Source organism: Chenopodium album, chromosome 5 (genome assembly GCF_948465745.1).
Source record: "Chenopodium album chromosome 5, dcCheAlbu1.1, whole genome shotgun sequence".
Lineage (NCBI taxonomy): Eukaryota > Viridiplantae > Streptophyta > Magnoliopsida > Caryophyllales > Amaranthaceae > Chenopodium > Chenopodium album.
This window is the reverse complement of record NC_137838.1, coordinates 48,867,423-48,889,641: the sequence shown is the minus strand read 5'-3', so window position 1 is coordinate 48,889,641 and position 22,219 is coordinate 48,867,423. Positions and strand designations below refer to the sequence as shown.

The following is a 22,219-nucleotide window of genomic DNA, read 5'->3' as shown; positions in this document are numbered from 1 at the left end:
TGGCTTCAACCCCAATATATAAAATACAAGCTAACCCTAATTTGATAGGATTAGGAAACTACTAAAAATATATCTTAAAAATATTCTAGGCATAAAATATGGAACAAAATATATCCTAAAATATTCCCAAAAATATCCCGCAATACCCCCCCCCCCCCTCAAGTTGGAGCATGTGGATCAAAGATGCCCAACTTGGAAAGGAGGTGATTAAATTGAGTCTTCCCAAGCGCTTTAGTGAAAATATTCGCCAATTGCTCCTTAGTGGAAACATAAGATGGAGCAATTAGTCCTTGTGTAATAGCATCACGAACAATATGACAATCAATCTCAATGTGCTTTGTTTATTCATGGAAAACTGGATTTCTTGCTATATGGAGTGCCGATTGACTATCACAAAACAATTTGATTGATTTATGTTGTTGAACCCCCAAACTTAAGAGTAAAGCCTTCAACCATTTCAACTCGTGTGTAATCGACGCCATTGATTGATACTCAGATTCAGAGGAAGAATAGGAAACTATAGGTTGTTTCTTGGTTTTCCAAGAAATAGGGGATTTACCAAGAAACACAAGCCAACCTGTCAACGAACGACGAGTAAGAGAACATGCCGCCCAATCTGAATCACACCAACCTTGCAAAGTCGGGTCACTATCTGCACTCCACAAAATACCCTATCCTGGGGTTCCCTTCAAATAACGAACTACCCCAGAGCCGCCTCCCAGTGCTCAATGCGAGGTTCTTGCACAAATTGTGAGAGAATATGAACAGAAAACACCAAATCTAGTCCAGTAACCAAGAGATAAATTAACCGTCTTACCAATCTGCGATAAGACTCAGGATTAGCAAGTAGCTCACCACTAGCAAAGCTAAGCTTATGATTTTGCTCAATAGAAAAGTCGCTTGGCTTTGCCCCTAACAACCCTGCTTCTGAAATAATATCCAAAGTATATTTGCGTTGACACAAAAACCATCCAGATTTACTACAAGCTACCTCAATGCCCAAAAAATACTTCAAAGGACCAAGATCCTTCATTTTGAAACAATCACCAAGATAAGCCATGAACAAAGTTAATGCAGCGGAATTATTCCCAAATATCAAAAGATCATCAACATAAACTAAGACATTAATCTTAACATTGCCTTTAGTGTATGTGAAAAGAGAATAATCAGAGTAAGATTGAATAAAACCTTACCCTTTCAGAGCCGTAGTGAGTTTTGCAAACCAACACCTTGGAGCCTGTGTCAACCCATACAAAGACTTTCTCAAATGACACACCAAGTTTGGATCCGAATTCTCAAAAACCCGGAGGTAATTTCATGTACACCTCCTCATCTATATCACTGAGTAGAAAAGCATTATGAACATTTATCTGATGAAGCTCCCAATTTTTAGTAGCGGCTATAGCAAGAAAAGCCCGAACTGTAGTCATTTTTGGAACCGGAGCGAAAGTCTCACTGTAATTTATACCTTCATGCTGATGATTGCCAAAAACAACCAAGCGAGACTTGAGACGTTCAACATCACCATTAGACAAAAATTTCATCTTGTATACCCATTGACTGGCTAGAGCCTTCTTACCGGGAAGAAGATACACTAAAGTCCAAGTCCCATTGTCTTCTAATGCCCGTATTTCTTCTTTCACAAAACGTTGCCAATCTTCAGATTTCATGGCTTCTCTAAAGGATTTTGGATCCTTTCCCAAAAGAACGACTGTAAGAAATTTGCGATAATTCACAGAAAACGTGTCACAGTTTATGTAGTGTGCCATGGGATATAGAGTACCTGTAGTCTGATTGGAATTAGGAGACGGACTCTTAGCAACAACCGTGTGTGTAACAAAATCACGGAGCAAAACCAAGGGATATTTATCCCAAAAACCACGACCCAACTCACGAGAAAACTGTTGTGCCTTAGGAACTACTTGGGGGGGGCTGCTCGGACTGACTGTGTTGGTCCATGGCAGTTTTTGGACCTAGGGAGTGCTGCTCTGACCGCACTGATTGGGCAGTTTCTACCTCAGGTGGCAGCTACCCTTTGTGCTGCTACTATACAATTTCTGCCGCAGGTGGCTGCTGCACTTCAACGTGCTTATGTTTCTCTTGAAATGGCGGAGCATAGGCGTTTGCAGGGACTCTGCACCCCCCCTGCGGCCAACAACATTATGTCGCGGGTGGGGTACGAAGGAAACTGTTTCCTCCCTTTCTTGAGATGTAAATGCACTTTGGTCAACAAAATTATTATATGTTTCATGTACAGCCGTAGCATTGTCATCATAGCTCAAATTATGATCATCAAAATCCACATGAACCTCATCCTCCATATTTCCCAAATTGACATCATTATTTACATCATCCGGACTTCCAAAAGGGAACATTGCTTTGACAAATTTCACATCACGAGAAAAAAAAATTCCTTTGTTTCAAGATTTAATAGCTTTCATCCCTTTTTCCCGAATGGATACCCCACAAAAACACATTTACGACTCCTATTAGAAAACTTATCCCCCCTCGTCTTTTGATTGTGAGCAAAACACAAACAACAAAAAATATGAATAGCGCCAAAAGAAGGAGGTTTATTGAAAAGAATTTCGAAAGCAGATTTGTTTGGTAGAATAGGAGTAGGAGTATGATTAATCAAATGAGCCGCGACTAAAACACACTCACCCCAAAAATAAATAGGAAGATTTGCTTGGAATCTCAAGGCCCTACTAACATTAAGAATGTGTTTGTGTTTTCTCTCTACCCTCCCGTTTTGTTGAGGAGTCCCAATACAAGAGGTTTGAAAGAGAATACCAATTGCAACAAAATAATCGTTCAAACAAATAAATTCAGTCCCATTATCACTCCGGATAATTTTAATTTTTTGATTAAATTGTCTATCAACCATAGCAACAAAAGCTATAAACATCCGAAAAACCTCAGTTTTATCAAGCAGCAAATAGATCCAAACCGCACGGGAATAATCATCAATAATAGTCAAGAAATAACAAGCCCCACACAAGGAAACATGACGATATGGACCCCATAAATCACAGTGTATTTTTTCAAAAATTCTAGAAGCTTTATTGTCACTCAAAGGAAATTTGTCTCTAGAATGTTGGGCATGAAAACATACTTCACGATATTTTGCTAAACTAGTGTTATTTTTGCTAATATGAGGAAGTACTTAACTACCTTTTCAGAAGGATGACCCATTCTTCTATGCCAAAGATCCAACTCCAAAGTCGCTCCAACCACCAACACACATTGCACCCCATCCAGTTTGCTAGGATAATAGAGTCCGTCTTGCCTAAGACACGTGCCAATTAGCTCCTTCATTGGATCTTGTATAGCACACATATGCGAGTTAAATTGTACAACAACTTTCAATTGATCACTGAGTTGAGAGACGGAAATTAGATTGCAATTAAAATTCGGGACAAAAAGAACTTCAGATATAGTAATTTTATCAGACAAACAAACAGATCCGGCCAAAGTTGCAAGTACACTGTCACCATTGGGCAGACCAATCGGGCATTCAATGTTGTAAGAGTCAAATAGCCAAGATTATTTCCGGTGACATGATGAGTTGCACCGATATCAATAATCCAACAAGTGTTGTTAAATTTACCATTAAGACGAAATTCTGGAATTATTGTATTACCTAGAAAACTGGCCATGGTTGTGAAATAAAAAAATTTAACCTGCTCTGATACCATGATAAATTTTGAAACAATATGAAATGGGCCTGGGCAACCCGAACAATGAGGAGGAGAGTTTGGTTCACAAACAAGGCTTTGGAGCTTCCATACTAAAACCAATTGGCAATAGTAGGATTAACTCCTCAACCTTATAAAGTGGAACCACCTCTCCTCTTTCTACAATGTGGGACATTCACAAGTGGGCTACAATGAGTTTCAACACTTCCCCTCACTTGTGAGTGTTTTTAGAACTTAGAGCACACCAGAAGGTACAATATAAATCCTGTTTGGGAATGAACATCCAATAGAGGCCCCTTAACTAGTGGCTTGAAAAATGCCAAGTTATAAACGGCCCAACAAACTTGGGCTCTAATACCATGATAAATTAGAGAGAAAATATAACAGAATAACTTGAATGTTATTAATGGCCTCAACCCCAATATAAAAAATACAAGCTAACCCTAATTTGATAGGATTAGGAAACTACCAAAAATATATCGTAATATTACTTTTTTCCACCTTATTAGGGCTATTAAATCAGAATATGATGGAGCTTGGCTAATCGAGAAGGATGAGGTCCAAGAAAATTAAATATTGTAAGTTATTTCAAAATTCTTTTTGAGAGTGATAATACCCTTTTTCAAGAAGGACCTACCAAGGGACATATTCCATGAATTTACCACTGGGGATTGGAATATCTTAACTAATCCCTTTCTTAAATGTGAAATAGAGAGAGTTGTTAAGGTAATGGTCTCCATTAAGGCCCCTGGCCTAGATGGCTTTCAAGCCTTATTTTTCCAAAAGAATTGGGACTTAGTAGATAACAACGTTTATTCATTGGTGCTTGAAGTTTTGATGAGTAAAGGGCTGCCTCACCGTCTAAATGACACTTTTCTTGTGCTAATCCTAAAAGTTGATAACTCGGAACTTGCATCTCAATTTCGGCCAATTAGTCTGTGCAATGTTGTGTATAAAATTATTACTAAGGCTATTGTTAATTGAATAAGCCTATGATGCTGCATCTCACTTCTTCTTAGCAAACAAGTTTTGTGCTTGGCTAATAGATTACTGATAACATTGTAATTGTGTAAGAAGTTATTCGTGTTCTATGAGGAATAAGAAAGATTCTAAGGATTATATGGCTATTAAGATTGATTTTGAAAAGGCCTGTGATCGGCTTAGATGAGATTTTATCCAGAACACTTTGATGCAAATTAATTTTCCAATTTTGTTGGTGGATGTCATAATGGAATGTATCACTTCTTCCTTGATGAGAGTGTTGTGGAACAAAGAACCAATTCAAGCTTTCAACCCAAGTAGAGCCATGCGTCAAGGAGACTTATTATCACCTTACATTTTATTTTGTGCTTTGTATGGAAAGGTTGAACAATATTATTGAGGATCCATAATTCTTGATACATGGAAAACAATTAAGGATAGTCATAACGAGCCAAGCCTTTCAAACTTAGCCTTTACTGATGACATAATACTTTTCGCAGAGGCTTCTATTGACCAAGCAGCTAATATCAATCAATGTTTAGCTCGTTTTTGTAACTCTTCTGGCCAAAAAGTTAGTTGATCGAAGTCTAGGGTGTATTTTTCTCAAAACATGAATGATGCAGCCACCTCTGAAATCGCCAAGACCTTAGAGATTGAAGCAACGACAAATTTGGTGTTTAGGCAAATCTTAAGAAAGGCATCTAGGAATTTGCTTGGGGATTTAGGGGTAATAACAATCAAGCCACAAATATCAAATACTATAACAAAGAGAAACAATAAAGCAATAAGTAAATGATTATATTAAAGAAGATTAAGTTTAGAGATACAATACTGAGAAAGGACAGGCTTCCATGTTCAGCAAGGACACGTCACGGTCCCGAGAGAATAAGTAGAGTAATCGGTTTCTATTAATGTATGAGTGTGCGTACATGAGTATTATAATGTCTAATTATGCTATATATACCTAGGAACAGCTAGGGTTACAAAGATAACAGAATATATTCGAACGTGGGAGATCTTCTTGATTTTATTCTTTTCCTTGATTAGTAGGGGTATTCTTGGCAAGTATCTTCTTAATTGAGATTATGATCTTCTTTGCTATACTTGTATCAATCAGGCTGCTGCTTGCTTCTTGATGTATTTTTTAGTGTTTGGCTATACCCTAGGTTTATTGGGTTGCTTGGTAACACTGGCCCAACATTTGGGAACGTATTTGGGAATGCCAGCCTGAACAAGTCGTGTAACAAGAGCAACCTTTGGGTACATGTGTGAAAGAGTTGATAGACGTTTGGCAGGGTGGAAATCAAAACACCTTTCGCTTGCCGGCCCGTATTACCCTTTATTAAACTATCTTAAACATAATGGCTTCATTCGTATGCTATGAAAACAGCTGGAATCCCAAGGACTACTTGTGACGACATTGATTAAAGAACTAGGAGATTCATTTGGGGAAGGGATGATGAAAAAAGAATAATTCATCTTATTTCTTGGGAGAACCTACAGAAGCTGAAAGAGATGAGAGGTTTGGGTATTGGTTTTTCAAGATAAGCAAACTCAACCTTCTTAACAAAGCTCATATGGTGTCTACTTACCGAACCAAATGCTCTATGGTTAGGAGTACTTACAAGTAAGTATTCTAAGGGATGATGTAATGTGGACATGTTCAAAACGAAGTCTAATATGTCTAATGTTTAGAAGGGTATCCAGGAGAATGCTTATATTCTTTATCAAGGGGCTCATACAACGGTTACTGATGGCACAAATATTATGTTCTGGGACCATCGGTGGGTAAATTTGAAGACGTTGCGCGATGTGGCTATTGCATTTATTCCATTGGACATTGAAGGAGACACCCTAGCTAAAATGTGGGACGAGATTGAAGAGCGGAAGTGGGTTTTTTTTTTTTTTTTTTTTTTTTTTTGTTGACCTCTTACCGCAAGATACTCTGCGAGAAACTGAAGCTCATGCTTTGATTGAAAACCCTAGATAAAGGTGACTTGATTCATTGGGCTGGGGGTTCAAAGGGTCGGCTATCGTTTAATTCTGCCTTACAAATCATAAGACAAGATAATGGTGAGCAAGAAGATGGTTCTTGGAACTTGATTTGGCATTTGAGAGTGCAGCAATGCGTTAGAGTGTTTTTATGGCTTGTATTACATGATAAAATCATGTGTAATTGCTAAGTTAGAGAGAATATGTTAAATTGAACAAACTCAATTACTTGATTTCCATTGATACGGACATCGCCAATATATAATACAAGGTTTCCCTAATATGATAAAATTAGGAAATATCACAAAGATCTCAAAAGATTATATTCTAGGCACAAAATATAGCAACTAAATATTATCATATAATTTCCTAAAATACAATTATCCTCAATACCCCCCCCCCTCAAGTTGGAGCATGGGGATTGTAAATACCCAACTTGGAAAGAAGATGATCAAACTGAGACTTCCCTAACGCCTTAGTGAAAATATCTGCAAGTTGCTCCTTAATGGAAACATAGGAAGGATCAATTAAGCCCTCTGTAATGGCATCACGAACAATGTGACAATCAATCTCAATGTGTTTCGTACGTTCATGGAAAACTGGATTTCGAGCTATATATAAAGCAGATTGATTGTCACAAAACAACTTGATCGCCTTAGGGTGTTCAACACCCAAACTCAAAAGCAAGGCCTTCAACCATTTCAACTCATGTGTGGTTGAAGACATACACCGATACTCAGCCTCAGAAGAGGATGTGGCAACTGTAGGCTGTTTCTTGGTCTTCCAAGAAATAGGTGATTTACCAAGGAACACAAGCCAACCTGTCAACGAACGACGAGTAAGAGGACATGCCGCCCACTCTGAATCACACCATCCCTGCAAAGTCAGGTCACTATCTGCACTCAACAAAATACCCTGTCCTGGGGTACCTTTTAAATAACGAACCACCCTGAGAGCTGCTTCCCAATGCTCAATTCGAGGCTCGTGCATAAACTGTGAAAGAATTTGAACCGAATATGCCAAATCCGGTCTAGTCACCGAGAGATAAATCAACCGCCCTACCAGTCTACGATAAGACTCAGGATTCTCAAGTAACTCACCACTAGCATGACGTAGCTTGTGGTTCTGCTCAATTGGAAAACCACTAGGTTTCGCACCTAGTAACCCTGCTTCAGAAACAATATCCAAGGTGTATTTTTGTTGACACAAAAACAAACCTGATTTTACTACGAGCAACTTCAATGCCCAAAAAATACTTCAAAGGACCAAGATCCTTCATCTTGAAACAATCACCAAGATAAGCTTTGAACACATTTAATGCAGCGGAATCATTCCCAAAAATAATAAGATCATCAACATAAACTAAGACATTAATCTGAACATTGCCTTTAGTGTATGTAAAAAGAGAATAATCAGAGTAAGACTGAATGAAACCATACCCTTTTAGAGCCGTAATGAGTTTTGCAAATCAACATCTCGGAGCTTGTTTCAACCCATACAAAGACTTTCTCAAACGACACACCAAACTCGAATCCGAGCTCTCAAAGCCTGGGGGTAATTTCATGTACACTTCCTCTTCTAGATCACCATGACGGAAAGCATTATGAACATCCATCTGCTGAATCTCCCAATTTTTTGAAACTGTTATAGCAAGAAAAGCGCGAATAGTAGTCATTTTTGCAACCGGAGCAAAGGTCTCACCATAATCAATGCCTTCTCGTTGATGATTACCAAAGACAACCAAACGAGACTTGAGACGCTCAATATCACCATTAGACAAAAATTTCGTCTTATACACCCATTCACACCCTAGAGCTTTCTTGCCGGGAGGAAGATGCTCCAATGTCCAAGTCCCATTATCTTCCAATGCCCTTATTTCTTCTTTCATAGAATGTCGCCAACCTTCGGATTTCATCGCTTCTTTAAAGGATTTTGGATACTTTCCTAAAACAACGGCTGCAAGGAATTGGCGATAATTCACAGAAAACATGTCACAATTTATATAGTGTGCTAGAGGATAAGGCGTACCTAAAGGAGGGATTGGAGACGGAGTGGACGGAGACGGACTTTTAGCAAAAACTGAGTGAGTCACATAATCACGATGACGAACATTGGGAATTTTTTCCCGGAAACCACGACCCAAGGGAGCCGTGTCATGTGTTGCTGAGCTGCTGCCCTCCTCGACAGTCCTAGCTAGCTGCTGCTGGCGATCAGAGGAGTTGCAGGCCTCCTCGGCAGTCCCAGCCAGCAAGTTATGCTGCTGCTGCGGGGCTGTTGTACTGGCAGGCAGCTTGTTCTGCTGCTGCTGCTGGACTGTTGTACTGGCAGGCAGCTTGTTCTGCTGCTGCTGCTGGACTGCTGTACTGGCAGGCAGGCCAATGGCGTGGCTGTGTTGCTGCCCTGCTGTGCCAGCAGTCGCAGGGTCCCCGAAGATGGGCTGCTGAACCGAATCATGGTACAGGTGCTCTGCCACACTGTCGTCCCCCACATTTGTGCCCAAACCATCGTCATTATCACCCGACAAATCAAACTCCACAAAATCGTCATGAATGTCATAATTCGACTCATACACTTGTGACTCAAGATTAACATCTTCCAGAGTAGCAAATGGAAACACATCTTCCACAAACTTGACATCCCGAGACACAAAAAAAACTTCTGACTCAAGGTCATACAATCTCCATCCTTTCTTCCCGAAGGGATATCCCACAAAAATACATTTCCTACTCCGACTTGCAAATTTGTCTCCATTTATTTTCTGATTATGAGCAAAGCACAGACATCCAAAAGTACGAAGGGCATCAAATAAGGGAGGTTTATTGAACAAAATTTCAAATGGAGTTTTATTTTGTAATAAAGGAGTGGGTGTACAATTAATCAGGTGGGCAGCGGCAAGAACACATTCCCCCCAAAAATAAATAGGCAAATTAGCTTGAAACCTCAAAGCTCTCCCAACTTCAAGAATGTGTTTATGTTTTCTCTCAACCCTCCCATTTTGTTGCGGAGTCCCCACACAAGAGGTTTGAAAAATAATACCAGTAGCACTAAAATAATCATGCAAGCAATTAAATTCAGTGCCATTATCACTTTGCACCACCTTAATGGTTTGAGAAAATTGTTTATCAACCATTGCAACGAAAGCTAAGAACATTCGAAAAACCTCAGTTTTATCAACCAACAAGTAAATCCAAACAGCTCGGGAATAATCATCAACAATAGTCAAAAAATAACGAGCACCACACGAAGAGACATGTCGATACGGACCCCACAAATCACAATGTATTTTTTCAAAAATCCTAGAAGCTCTACCATCACTCAAAGAAAATTTATCTCTAGGATGTTTAGCACGCATACATACCTCACACCCATTAGAAAGATGATGTTTATTGCCACTAACATGAGGAAGTAACTTAACCACTTTTTCGGATGGATGACCCATTCGACGGTGCCACAACTCCAAAGTCGACATTGCATTGCCTACATCCACATGATTCACCGAATCTGAATTGCTAAAACAGTATAGTCCGTTTCTCCTTGCTCCCGTTCCAATCAACTCCTTCGTTTGATCCTGTACAACACATATATAAGAATTAAACTGGACAATAAAATTAAGAGTATCAGTAATTTGTGACACAGAAAGCAAATTGCAACTCAAATTAGGAACATAAAGAACCCCGGTTAGAATGAGTTTGTCCGACAAACGGACAGAACCAATCAAAGAAGCCAAAACAGTGTTACCATTGGGAAGACCAACGGGACACTCAAAACTCTGCATATCGAACAACCAAGATTTGTCTCCGGTTACATGATGGGTTGCACCTGTGTCAATAATCCAAGAAGTAACATCAAATTTTCCATTCAAACGATTATCGGGAATATTAACATTTCCAAACAATCCCGTAATTGCATTAACATGAGCACTCGAAACTACATTAGCTTGCACTGTACATTGCCCCCCCGGACTTCCGTAGCCCTCATGTCCACGATCGAAACACGCACAACCCTTTCTTGGGACTGTACGGACAGCAGATCTGAGAACAACACTAACCGAATTTGGGCAATCTTGATGTTGCGTAGCTGTGTTGTTGGCACTGTTATGTGTATGTGGTGGAGGGGTTTCATCATCTCCAACCATGTTTATGAAAAAAAAAACGATTTAACCTGCTCTTGATACCATGCTAAGTTAGAGAGAATATGTTAAATTGAACAAACTCAATTACTTGATTTCCATTGATACGGCCATCGCCAATATATAATACAAGCTTTCCCTAATATGATAAAATTAGGAAATATCACAAAGATCTCAAAAGATTATATTCTAGGCACAAAATATAGCAACTAAATATTATCATATAATTTCCTAAAATATAATATCCTCAATAGTAATGCAAACCGTTTTAAACGATCATCACTCACTAATGATCCTTGCAGGTCTAGCAGCTCATGCTACTTATTTTAGAAGAGGGTCTCTTAGACAATGGATCAATAGGAACATTAAAGTGCGGTTGTTTTCAATCATTCAGGTGAAATCTCAATGGATAAAACAATTTTTTTAGACAGATTTGAGGAGGTCTGGCGCGTGCTTAGTGATGGCATAACTAGTTTCTCTCAACTCTTGTAAGAAGAGAGACCTTTATTAAATGGAATAATGCACCTCCTACAAATTGGTACGCATTGAATGTTGATGGAGAGGCTAAGGGAGCCCCGGGTCCTGAAGGGGTGGTAGTGGCTTAATAAGGGATACTACAAGAAAGTTGTGTTGTGTCGTGCTTATTCTCTAAGGTTAGGTAGTCGTGTTGCCTTTAAGGCAGAAGTTTCGGCAGTGGCACATGGGTTGGAGTTGGCAAAAAAAAAATGGGAATTAAAAAAATTACAAGTCTAATTGGACAATCAAGCTGTTGTTCAGATTTTTGCCGAAACGAGTGACCATAATGGTGAATGCCTTCATGATATCGCTCATTGCAAGAAGCTTGTTGCAAGTCAAGAATGGGAAGTAGAAGTCAAGCATATTTATCGAGAAGCAAATCATGTTACTAACTGATTAGCAAACCAAGGAGTCCATTAGAACAACAAATTTGAATTTATTCAAGTCTCCCCTAGAGCTCTATGGCGTATTTTACATAATGATCTAGTAGTGTTTTCCCCCTTAGTTTTTTTTTTTTTTTTTTATTTTGTTTTGTTTTCCTAGCCCCTTGTTTGAAAAAAAAAATGACGAAAGGATTCAAGAAATAAATACTTATAACTAATTATTTTATAAATGGATGGTTTGTTTAGTGAGAACTGAGAGACAAAATTAACAGCCGAAGTAAAAGGTGCAGAAAAAGAACAAGAAGAATGAAATTTTTTCCTTGCAGGCGGATGCACGATGCTTCGTGCATCCAGTTTTATTTTTAAAAAAAGGCGGAACGAACATATAGTTGTTCAGTTTAGAACATTTAGTAGTTTTGCAAAGAACATATATTTATCTTATAAAGAACATCACATATAATTGTTTTGTAATGAACATATACTTGTTTTGTAAAGAACATATAGCTTTATGTTCTTTATATATATCTAAAGAATATCTGTAATATTAATAAAGAACATGATAATATAATGTAATGAATATTATTTGTATTCAACCGCCATAATCTAAAAAAAAATTTAAAGAACATTTCAATATAAACAATTAATTTTATGTCACAAATAATTGTACATTATACTGACAATCAAAGAACATGAAGATAAAGAAAATTATTAAATAGCCCCATGTTCTTTTCACTCTAGGTATATGTTCATTATTTTTTAATAGTAGGTTCTTTTCACTTAAGGTATATGTTCATTGTATTTTAATAGTATGTTCTTTTCATTGTAACAATATAGATATGTTCATTATGTTTCTATAATATGTACATCCGCTTTATAAAATATTGAAAAGAACAATTTACTGTATTTTGATGTACATTGTATTATTTAGATCTACAACTTTTTTTGAATTTGCTTTTGCTTTCTTTTTTTCAAAATGTAATAATTGGTCGGTTTTCTTCAAGAACTTCATATATTTTCTCATTCCAATACCAAAACCACATAAATCACAAATTTACACCAAGAACTTGCAAAAAAAAAAACTACCAATCGAACTCAAATTGAACAACTATGCATGTTGAAATTGTACTTACCTTTTGTTTTCGTCAGCCATCTTGAACAATTTTGCACCAAGAAGTTTGAAATTAACAATTTCTTTATTAATGTTTGATGAACTTAAAGCGGTTTTCAATTTTTTCTTTTTTGGGAGTTAAATCTTGTAGAGAGAGAGTATAATTTAAAATTATTTGAAATTACTGTATGGTAAAAAAAATATTTACTATTTATCTTTTTGCCATTTTACAAAAAAAAAAAAAAAAAAAAAAAAAAAAAAAAAAAAAAAAAAATCAATATTACTCGTGTAGATTAGAATTGAACAATATGTTCTTTCTACAACCATGTATCATAATGTACATTCCGCAACGGATGCACCCGCATGCACGAACCACCAATTGCAAAATGAAGGTCAACAAAGTTAGAATATAATTGATAGAGTTATAGTCTTATACACATATTACCGTTTATTATTAATACAACCGTTACAATTTAAAATGGCCGTTTGTGTGTTTAAAACGATTAAATATCAGAAGCGCTGAAAAAGAGCCGTTGTATCTGTTTAGTGTATTTTCTCCTTTGATGTTCATTCTCTCAAACTCTTTGTTTATCTGATTAAAAACCCTTACTACTCTTTCTCTCTCCTTCAACAAAACCACCATCTTCAGTTCCGACCACCTCTCCTTCTCTGCCGCTGCTATTTTCCAGTGTTGACGCAGTAAGTTAATTATTTATAATTTTATTGTTTTGATTTTGATTACTCAAATACTCAATTCAGTTTTTGTTGCATCAAATTTCAATAATAGAAGTTTTGTACAATTTCTGATTTTGGAAGAGGATAATTCAAACCGATCAACTTCTTTATTTGGAACGTTATTATTTGTTTAATTTAGGTAAAAGGGTAAGCAATTTGCATAATTTATGTTAATCAAGATATAGATTAAATCTCAAAGTTAAATTAATTGATGGGAGATCATACTAAATAACTTTTAAAAAGTTGGGAAATCGGACTCATCCTTGCTACTGTCATAGTTGTATTTGTATGTCAGATTTTCTAATATGTGTCCCCATTTAACAATTTAAATTAATTTATGGGATATATAAATAAGAGAATAAGTATGACTATAGCTTGAGATTAATGAAGTTGGAAGTTGGCGTAATCATCGCTACTGTCGTAGTTTTTTATCATTAGATTTTCTGATATGTCGCTACTTAAATTTATTGATGGGATATATGAATTAATAGGATAAGTATGTATGTATTACTAGGTTAAAGTGATCATCATATACGAAGTATTACTGAAGAATTTGTTTTGGATTGATTTGAAAGGCAGAAACATTATGACAGTAAAGGGTACCTCAACACCATCAACACCAGGTGGGCCCAGAACGCCTGCATCAACACCTGGTGGACCTAGAACGCCTGCATCGACACCAGGTGGACCAAGAGCTGGTGCCAAGGAAGATAAAATCGTCGTGACTGTAAGGTTGAGGCCTTTAAGCAGACGAGAGCAGGCAGCTAAAGACCAAGTGGATTGGGAATGTGTTGATGAACACACAATTGTTCATAAGCCTACTGTTAATAATGATCGTTCTTTGCAGCAATCTTCATTTACATTCGGTATACTTATCCCTTTTATCCAAGTAATCGGATTCATATAACCAATTGTTTTTCGTTGACTGAGTCAAAATTTGTGTACCTTTTCAGACAAAGTCTTTGGTCCTGCCTCCATCACTGAGACTGTGTATGAGGATGGGGTGAAAAATGTGGCTTTGTCCTCTTTGATGGGTATCAATGGTAATGCATTACTTATTGATTAATACGAGTAGTTTTCATTTGCATTGCTTTAATTGTTTTCAATTGTGTGGTTCTTTTTGGCGATGGTTTGAAAATTTAAACTTTAATTCTGTTTGCAGCAACTATATTTGCTTATGGACAGACAAGTAGTGGCAAGACATATACAATGCGAGGAATCACAGAAAAAGCTGTAACAGATATTTACAACCACATAATGAATGTAAGATATTTGGTTATATCATGTACAAGTTCAGTTTAAGATTAGTATGTTTCTAGCTGCTGATATGCTTTAAAACTAAACACTTGCTCCATGAATACAGACCCCGGAAAGAGAATTCACTATTAGGATTTCTGGATTAGAAATCTATAATGAAAATGTCAGGGATCTTCTGAATTCTGAGTCTGGTCGCAACCTTAAGCTATTGGATGATCCAGAAGTATGTGTTCACTATAACAAAACTAGTTCATTAAAAGTGAATCATAGCATTAGATTGCTAAAATATATGTATTATTCTTATTCTGTTTTTATTTTTCTCTGCAGAAAGGTACTGTTGTTGAGAAGCTAGTTGAAGAAACTGCTACTGATGACCGGCATCTGAGACACTTGATTAGCATATGCGAGGGTAAGATAACTGCTCGAAAAGCTTGTTTCAGCTTGATTGTTTTACTAATAATCTTACCATAGAGAACACATTTTTCTTTTTTGCTCAGCTCAAAGACAAGTGGGTGAAACTGCACTCAATGATAATAGTTCACGATCTCACCAAATTATTAGGCTGGTTAGTTTCAAGAATCTTTCATTGGCTCTGACAGGATTTTAATGACAGATTCTAACTAATTACGTGCCTAACAATGCAGACAATACAAAGTACACAGCGTGAAAATTCAGGCTGTATCCGATCCTTCATTGCCAGCCTGGTAAATACCTTACATAGATTTATTTTATGGCATTCTTCAGTAATGTTCACTGCTGTAGTGTTATGAATTTGTTTTTGCTTTTGCAGAATTTTGTCGACCTTGCTGGAAGTGAGAGGGCTGCACAAACACATGCTGATGGTGCCAGACTCAGGGAAGGCTGTCATATTAATCTGAGCCTGATGACTCTGACAACAGTGATTCGGAAGCTTAGGTAAAGGGGTTTTCCTCCCATATGCATTTAGTTGGTTCATTTTTTGCGCAGATTGATACATTAGTGTGTCAAAAATTATGTCCTCTCCTAAATTTTTCACTAGTAAAATTGCTTCTTAAACATGGTAACAATCGTAGAACTTTCCTGGCTTTTTGGCCATAATGGGACTCTAGGATGGGTGCCAGGTAATTGATCTACTGCTGATATTGCTTAGCATTCATATTGCAATGCAGTGCTGGAGCAAAGCGTGCTGGTCACATACCTTACCGTGACTCTAAGCTTACGAGAATTTTACAACACTCTCTTGGTGGGAATGCTCGTACTGCTATCATTTGTACGTTGAGTCCAGCAACGAGTCATGTTGAGCAGACAAGGAACACATTATATTTTGCTACTCGAGCTAAGGAGGTGACCAACAATGCTCAAGTGAACATGGTATGGATGAGATTAAAGCTTTATGAACCTATATAAAATAATGTTCTCATGTACATTTAACTATCTTTACTTCCTTGCACAAAGGCTTAATAATATATCCTATTTGATTTTTCAGGTTGTCTCTGATAAGCAATTAGTGAAACAGTTGCAGAAGGAGGTAGCCAGACTAGAAGCAGAGTTACGTGTCCCTGATGCATCAGACAAGGACCAGAAGATTCACCAGGTGAACTATTTTTTCTGCTTCATTGGGATGCTTAAGGCATTGGGTGCTGATGAATTGTTGTCTAAATTATTTTTCTTCTTACATTCTAGATGGAAAAGGAGATTAAAGAGTTGAGACGTCAAAGAGATCTTGCCTTATCCGAAGTAGAAGAGCTTCGACAAAAGGTGCAGGAGGAAAAGGTTTTCAACTTTATCTTTGATCCTTCTCCACCCTCCTACCCTCTTCTCTGTCCAATCAAGTTTTTTTTTTTTTTTCCTAACTATTTTCTGATGACTATTTCAGGTTATTGGTCCCTATGAATCACCTCGACCAGTTGTAAAATGTCTTTCCTTCTCTGGCACATTGCCTTTCAACTTAAATGGGAAGCAACAGGGATATCAGACACAAAATAAAATTATCAGGCAATCTATGAGGAAGTCATCTACTGCTCCATTCACCCTCATGCACGAAATTAGGAAACTTGAGCAACTGCAGGAGCAGCTTGGAGATGAAGCCAATCGAGCTCTAGAAGTGCTGCAAAAAGAGGTTGCTTGTCATAGGCTAGGTAATCAAGATGCCGCTGAGACAATTGCTAAGCTGCAGGCAGAGATAAGGGAAATGCGTACTGTTAGGCCAGATCTCACGGTGGATGAGGCTGGAGCAGTTGTTGCCACAAATAAAAGTGTGAGCGCCAACCTGAAGGAAGAAATTACTAGACTTCATACTCAAGGGAGTACAATAGCTGATCTTGAAGAGCAGCTTGAAAATGTACAAAAGTCTATAGACAAACTAGTACTGTCTCTTCCAAATAACGATGAACCTAATGGTGAAGTAACTCAGAACTCAAAATCCCAATCGAAAAAGAAAAAGTTGCTTCCTTTAAGTTCAAGCAATGGTGCCAACAGGCAGAATCTCTTACGATCTCCATGCTCCCATTTGTATGCTGCTGACCAAGTTGTGGAGACTGGCATTGAAAATAGGAATCCAGTAAATGATAACATTGTTGTTACTGAAGCTGCACAAGGTGTCGAGAAAGGAACACATACAAAAACAGAAGGAGCTGTTAGTGATGTTTCATCGAAGGAAGGTTCAGGATACAGAAGATCGAGTTCAGTTAACATGAAAAAAATGAAACAGATGTTTCAGAATGCAGCAGAAGAGAATGTGAGAAACATAAGAGCTTATGTTACAGAACTGAAAGAACGTGTCGCAAAGCTGCAATATCAGAAGCAGTTGCTTGTTTGCCAGGTAGTTATAATACTCCTTCCATATAGCGTTACTGTAAACAGATGTTATTGTAATGTGCATTTATAATTAACTTATTTTAAAAAAAAAATAAATAAATAAATAAATAAATAAAATAAAATAAAATTAATTCACCAGGTGCTTGAGTTGGAAGCAAATGAAGCAGCTGGTTATGATATTGAGAATGATGAAGATGATTACGAGGAAAATGAACCTGAGGTTTCATGGCAAGTAACTTTCAAGGAGCAAAGACAGCAAATAATTGAACTATGGGATGTTTGCTATGTTTCCATCATTCACAGAACTCAATTCTATCTGCTATTTAAAGGAGACCCAGCTGACCAAATTTACTTCGAAGTTGAGCTTAGGCGGTTAACTTGGTTGCAGCAGCACTTGGCAGAAACCGGAGATGCAAGTCCAGCTCATTGTGGACCTGGTGGAGATGAACCCACAGTTTCTATTTCTTCCAGGTACTTTCTTAATCAACTTCTGCTTACATCTTTATTCCTACACAATCTAATCTTTTTTCACTATAAGTAATGTCAGAAGTTAATTATGACCGCCTTTTCTATTTCTATCCATAATGTAGTATCAGAGCATTGAAGCGCGAAAGGGAGTTCCTTGCAAGGAGGGTAAGCTCACGCCTAAGTGCTGAGGAAAGAGAAGCATTGTACATAAAATGGGGAGTCTCTCTAGAAGGAAAACATAGGAGGTTGCAATTTGTGAGTAAGCTTTGGACAAATCCCCATGACTCGCTTCATGTACATGAAAGCGCGGAAATTGTGGCTAAGCTTGTTGGATTTTGCGAAAGTGGAAAGGCAGCAAGGGAAATGTTTGAGCTAAACTTTGCACTCCCAAGTGATAAAAGACCATGGATGGCAGGCTGGAATCAAATCTCCAACCTGCTTTTGTGAGAGATTTGAGAGGTTTTATATATTTGTTACAAGAAATCATATCTTTTGTAAATGTACTTAAAGAAGTTTTGGAGTTCTCTCCACGACTTGTTCAATTCTTTCATTCTTTTTTTGGTTATTGAGATAACTGTTACTGCTATAGCCAGTTTTGGAATTGCCATTTTGCAAAAATAAAAAACATTTTGTTCTTAAATTGTGTTTATTATTCTTCAATCTTAGATATAATAACACTTGGTTACAACTTTTTAGCGTTTCACCTCTCAACTAGAATCTAAATGATGAGAATGTTGGGATATTCTCCCCTTCACAATTAGTTAATATTATTTTTGTAAGAAAAAGAAGAAGAATATGTTAGAAAATAGAAATTATGGAAGTTGGTGGGCTTTTGTTTTATGGGAGGAATGCAAATTATATGAATTTAGTGTAATTTTTTATTAATTGAATCATGCTCTTCTTACATTGTATATAGATTTAGAATGTCGGTTACTTGTTCTCTTACCTTAATTAATTCTTTCTAATTCTTGATAACTAGAGTGTACTTATAGACACCTAAAAATGTTTCCACAAATCCGAACCCGATGATGAACAACCTTTCACCACCATTGTCTGGTTGAGTATTTAATCTTTGGAGTGCTTAATCCATATTTCCATTCAATAAACCAACCTAATTCTTAGCTCATTTTCCTAAGCCATTACTTATTTTCTTCTTTTCGTGTCCACACTATAAAACCGATCTCAACAGATTTTGTGGCCCTAGAATTTTGATCCAAATATAATTTGGTTAGATAGGCCTTTCAATAAGATTTTCAACGGCATATCATAAGCTCAATTCCGATTTAAAACGAAAAAGATATGAGCAAAATGCTAAACTCCGCCCAAAATCGATACCCTTTCACTAATACGGCCATATCTTTAAATCTACAAATGGTTTTGACCTGATTCTAATTGGGTTGGAAAGAGATTTGATAAGCTTTCCAACGATATATTATATGATTTATTCCGAGTTACAGATAAAAAAATTATCATAGTTTTAAAAACGTGTAAAAAAGTGGATTTGCCGCGTCGCGGCATAAATGTCGCGCCACAATGTTTTGTGTCGTGTCACGGCACTCTATACTGTGTCACGGTATTTTTCCCCGTGACACGGTGTTTTTCTAAGGTTTTATCTTCATGGCACTTCACTTCTAGGGTTTCGTGCTTCACACTTCGCATTTTCTCTATAAATACGAACCTAATGTCATCAATTTGGGGGATCAAATCATTCTCTCTTCCTCTCTTGTACATGAAAACCTTCTCTGTTCTAATTTCTAGCCTTCCCTATTTTTCCACCATACATTCCTTAAGCACTCCAAGGAGTTCATACTTGACCCGAGGTTCCGTCCTTAAACCAAGGCGTGAAAGGTATAATTAACTGAGGGTTTGGACCAAATCAACTCTACTTTTAATTTAATTTAATTTCAATTTGATTTAAATTTGTATTGAAGTTACTAACAATTCATTCATGATGTAGCAATTTAAAGGAGTGCGCGCAATGTGAGTAATTAATTGATTTAATTACTTATTTTATTTTAATATTGATAATATCATGATTAGGTTTATTATTATTTGATTTTGACTAACGATATTATAGTTAAATTTCTTCCAATATTACTGTTTATTCTATTGTTATTATGATCACCATATTACATAATTAAGGGAATATGTAATCGAAGATCACGCCAAATAAGATAATTTGGACGACCGGTTTAGGTTCCTTTTTAATCTTGTTGTTAATTGAAGTGATCACAATATTTTAGAATTATATGTAGCATTAATATTCAACCAAATTAGTATAATAATAGTTTGGAGCGAATTGAATATTTGTTTGTATACCTTTGAGATTGCAGGAAATACTTTTCACAATAAGAATCAAGAAGAGGCCAATATGAGCGAATGTGATTCCATGACTTATTTCTTGTAACACCGCCAAATTACTCACTAATAATAATGATTACAAAACGTGATTAAGATAGTAACTTAGGAGTATTACCGCCACGTGATAACGTAAGACTTTTAAAAACAGAGACTTGCAACGGAAGAAATACATCTTAGATTTCATTAATTAATTGAAAATAGAAATTGTTTTTGAAACATAAAAGTATTCGCTCATGCAAGTCTTACCCAATACTTTGTATGGCGGTACCCACCTTTCATTGTTATCCCCTCCCAAACAATACTTTTCTCTGTTACTTTCTCTCTCCTCCATTAAGGGCGATTTCCTCGACAATTTTCCCCGATTCTGACGCCGACCATCGCCATCGTTTCTATCTACTTTACTTAATTATCTAGATATTATACTATTCTTGCCGTCATCTTGACAAAGTTCGGCAATTCAACCTCCATTTCTCCGCGGTTTGCTCGCACTCTAGTTTATTCATTACGTCAACTTTAGTATAAGCTCCTTTAGTATGGTATAATTGAACAATCTGGAGAAAAATTAGTTTTTTGTAGTAGTATTATAGGAAGTAATATACTCCTAGTAATATTGCATCAAAGGGTTGGTGATGAACCTTTACGAAGTTCACCGCTTCTCAGCCTCTAGCAGCTAGATACAAGTATGTCTCTAGCCGGGGGTATCAATGTAATTTCTCCTGTTAATAAAAAATAAAGCAAAATGATGGAAAAGGAAAGGAGTCACGTGATGAGAATGGGAAACGGGGTTTCAGTTAGTCTTTAATACACTGAGGAAGCAAAATAAAGAGCAAAGGAAGCAGATTCAACAACAACTGTTGTGGCAACAGAACCAACAACAGCAGTTTGGGCAGCAGAACCATCAGCAATTCTTTGGTCAACAACAGAGCCAACAACAGAGAAACCAACAGAGCCAACAGCAGCAGCTATTTTTCTATCAACAACAGAGCCAACAACAGCAGCTATTTGTCCATCAACAACACAACTTCCACCAGGTGGTAAGCAAGCAGCAGCGGGATTGTGGTGGAGTAACTGGCCCAGTAGATATGTTTATTGGTCCCAGCCAACCTAATCCAACAGCTCGTGGTAACTGTAACCAACGCATTTTTTACCCCCTTATGTTCAAGGCCCCCATAACAATGTTCAAGTCCCCCATAACAATGTTCAAGTCCCCCATAACAATGTTCAAGGCCCCCCTCCAACAAATTATTCATCCGTGGGAGGAATTCAAATGTCGAACACAACCACACTTTAATATTTTACTAATAATTTTAGCAGATGAACTAATTGTAGTTGTACAATGTTTTAGCAGAGGAAAAAAATGCAGTTTTATAGTGTAAAATGTATATTTAGTTAATGAGTCAATGGATCAACAGTAATAGGTATATATATAGTTATATAAATTGTTGGTCAATTACACAGAAGAAACTTAAGCTGTATATAAATTAGTAGTAACAGTTTAGAACTGTAACGGATAGCGGATACACTAATTAAAATACGAATTACATTCACAGCTTCAAAGGTCATGTTCAAACGGATTAGTTTCCTCGTCAAACAATCCGGTGTTCGATCTCAAACAATTTTCCATTGGGTCGTACCCACTCTGTTGTTCTTCCTCTAATTCTCGCATAATCTCTATTGCATCATCTTGCTCTAGCTTGTAGTTCTCAGTGCCATCATTCTTGTATGTCTGTATTTAAGGAAGACCAGAAAATATTAAAAAATGAAAGTAGTTTAACGAAATGTGTTAATCAAACTT

The 22,219-nt window shown here is 37.0% G+C and overlaps 2 protein-coding genes across 2 annotated transcripts; one reads left to right on the top strand and one right to left on the bottom strand.

Annotated features, from left to right (window-relative positions):
- Positions 1 to 700: 700 nt before the first annotated feature.
- Positions 701 to 10,806, bottom strand: LOC145632879 (uncharacterized). Its single transcript, XM_081685208.1, has 5 exons — positions 10,030 to 10,806; positions 8,199 to 9,429; positions 7,103 to 7,837; positions 1,304 to 1,711; positions 701 to 1,116 (listed from the first exon to the last, which is right to left on the bottom strand). Exons 1-5 carry the CDS (start codon positions 10,804 to 10,806, stop codon positions 701 to 703), a joined length of 3,567 nt encoding a protein of 1,188 aa, XP_081541334.1.
- Positions 10,807 to 13,335: 2,529 nt separating this feature from the next.
- On the top strand, positions 13,336 to 18,703 carry LOC145630723 (kinesin-like protein NACK1). The gene is made up of 15 exons (XM_081682901.1): positions 13,336 to 13,506; positions 14,118 to 14,408; positions 14,496 to 14,585; positions 14,705 to 14,805; positions 14,906 to 15,022; positions 15,127 to 15,208; positions 15,297 to 15,364; positions 15,444 to 15,503; positions 15,590 to 15,714; positions 15,948 to 16,149; positions 16,265 to 16,372; positions 16,462 to 16,551; positions 16,655 to 17,599; positions 17,735 to 18,066; positions 18,186 to 18,703. The coding sequence occupies exons 2-15, from the start codon at positions 14,129 to 14,131 to the stop codon at positions 18,508 to 18,510; spliced, it is 2,925 nt and encodes a 974-aa protein (XP_081539027.1). The 5' UTR covers positions 13,336 to 13,506; positions 14,118 to 14,128; the 3' UTR covers positions 18,511 to 18,703.
- Positions 18,704 to 22,219: the final 3,516 nt, after the last annotated feature.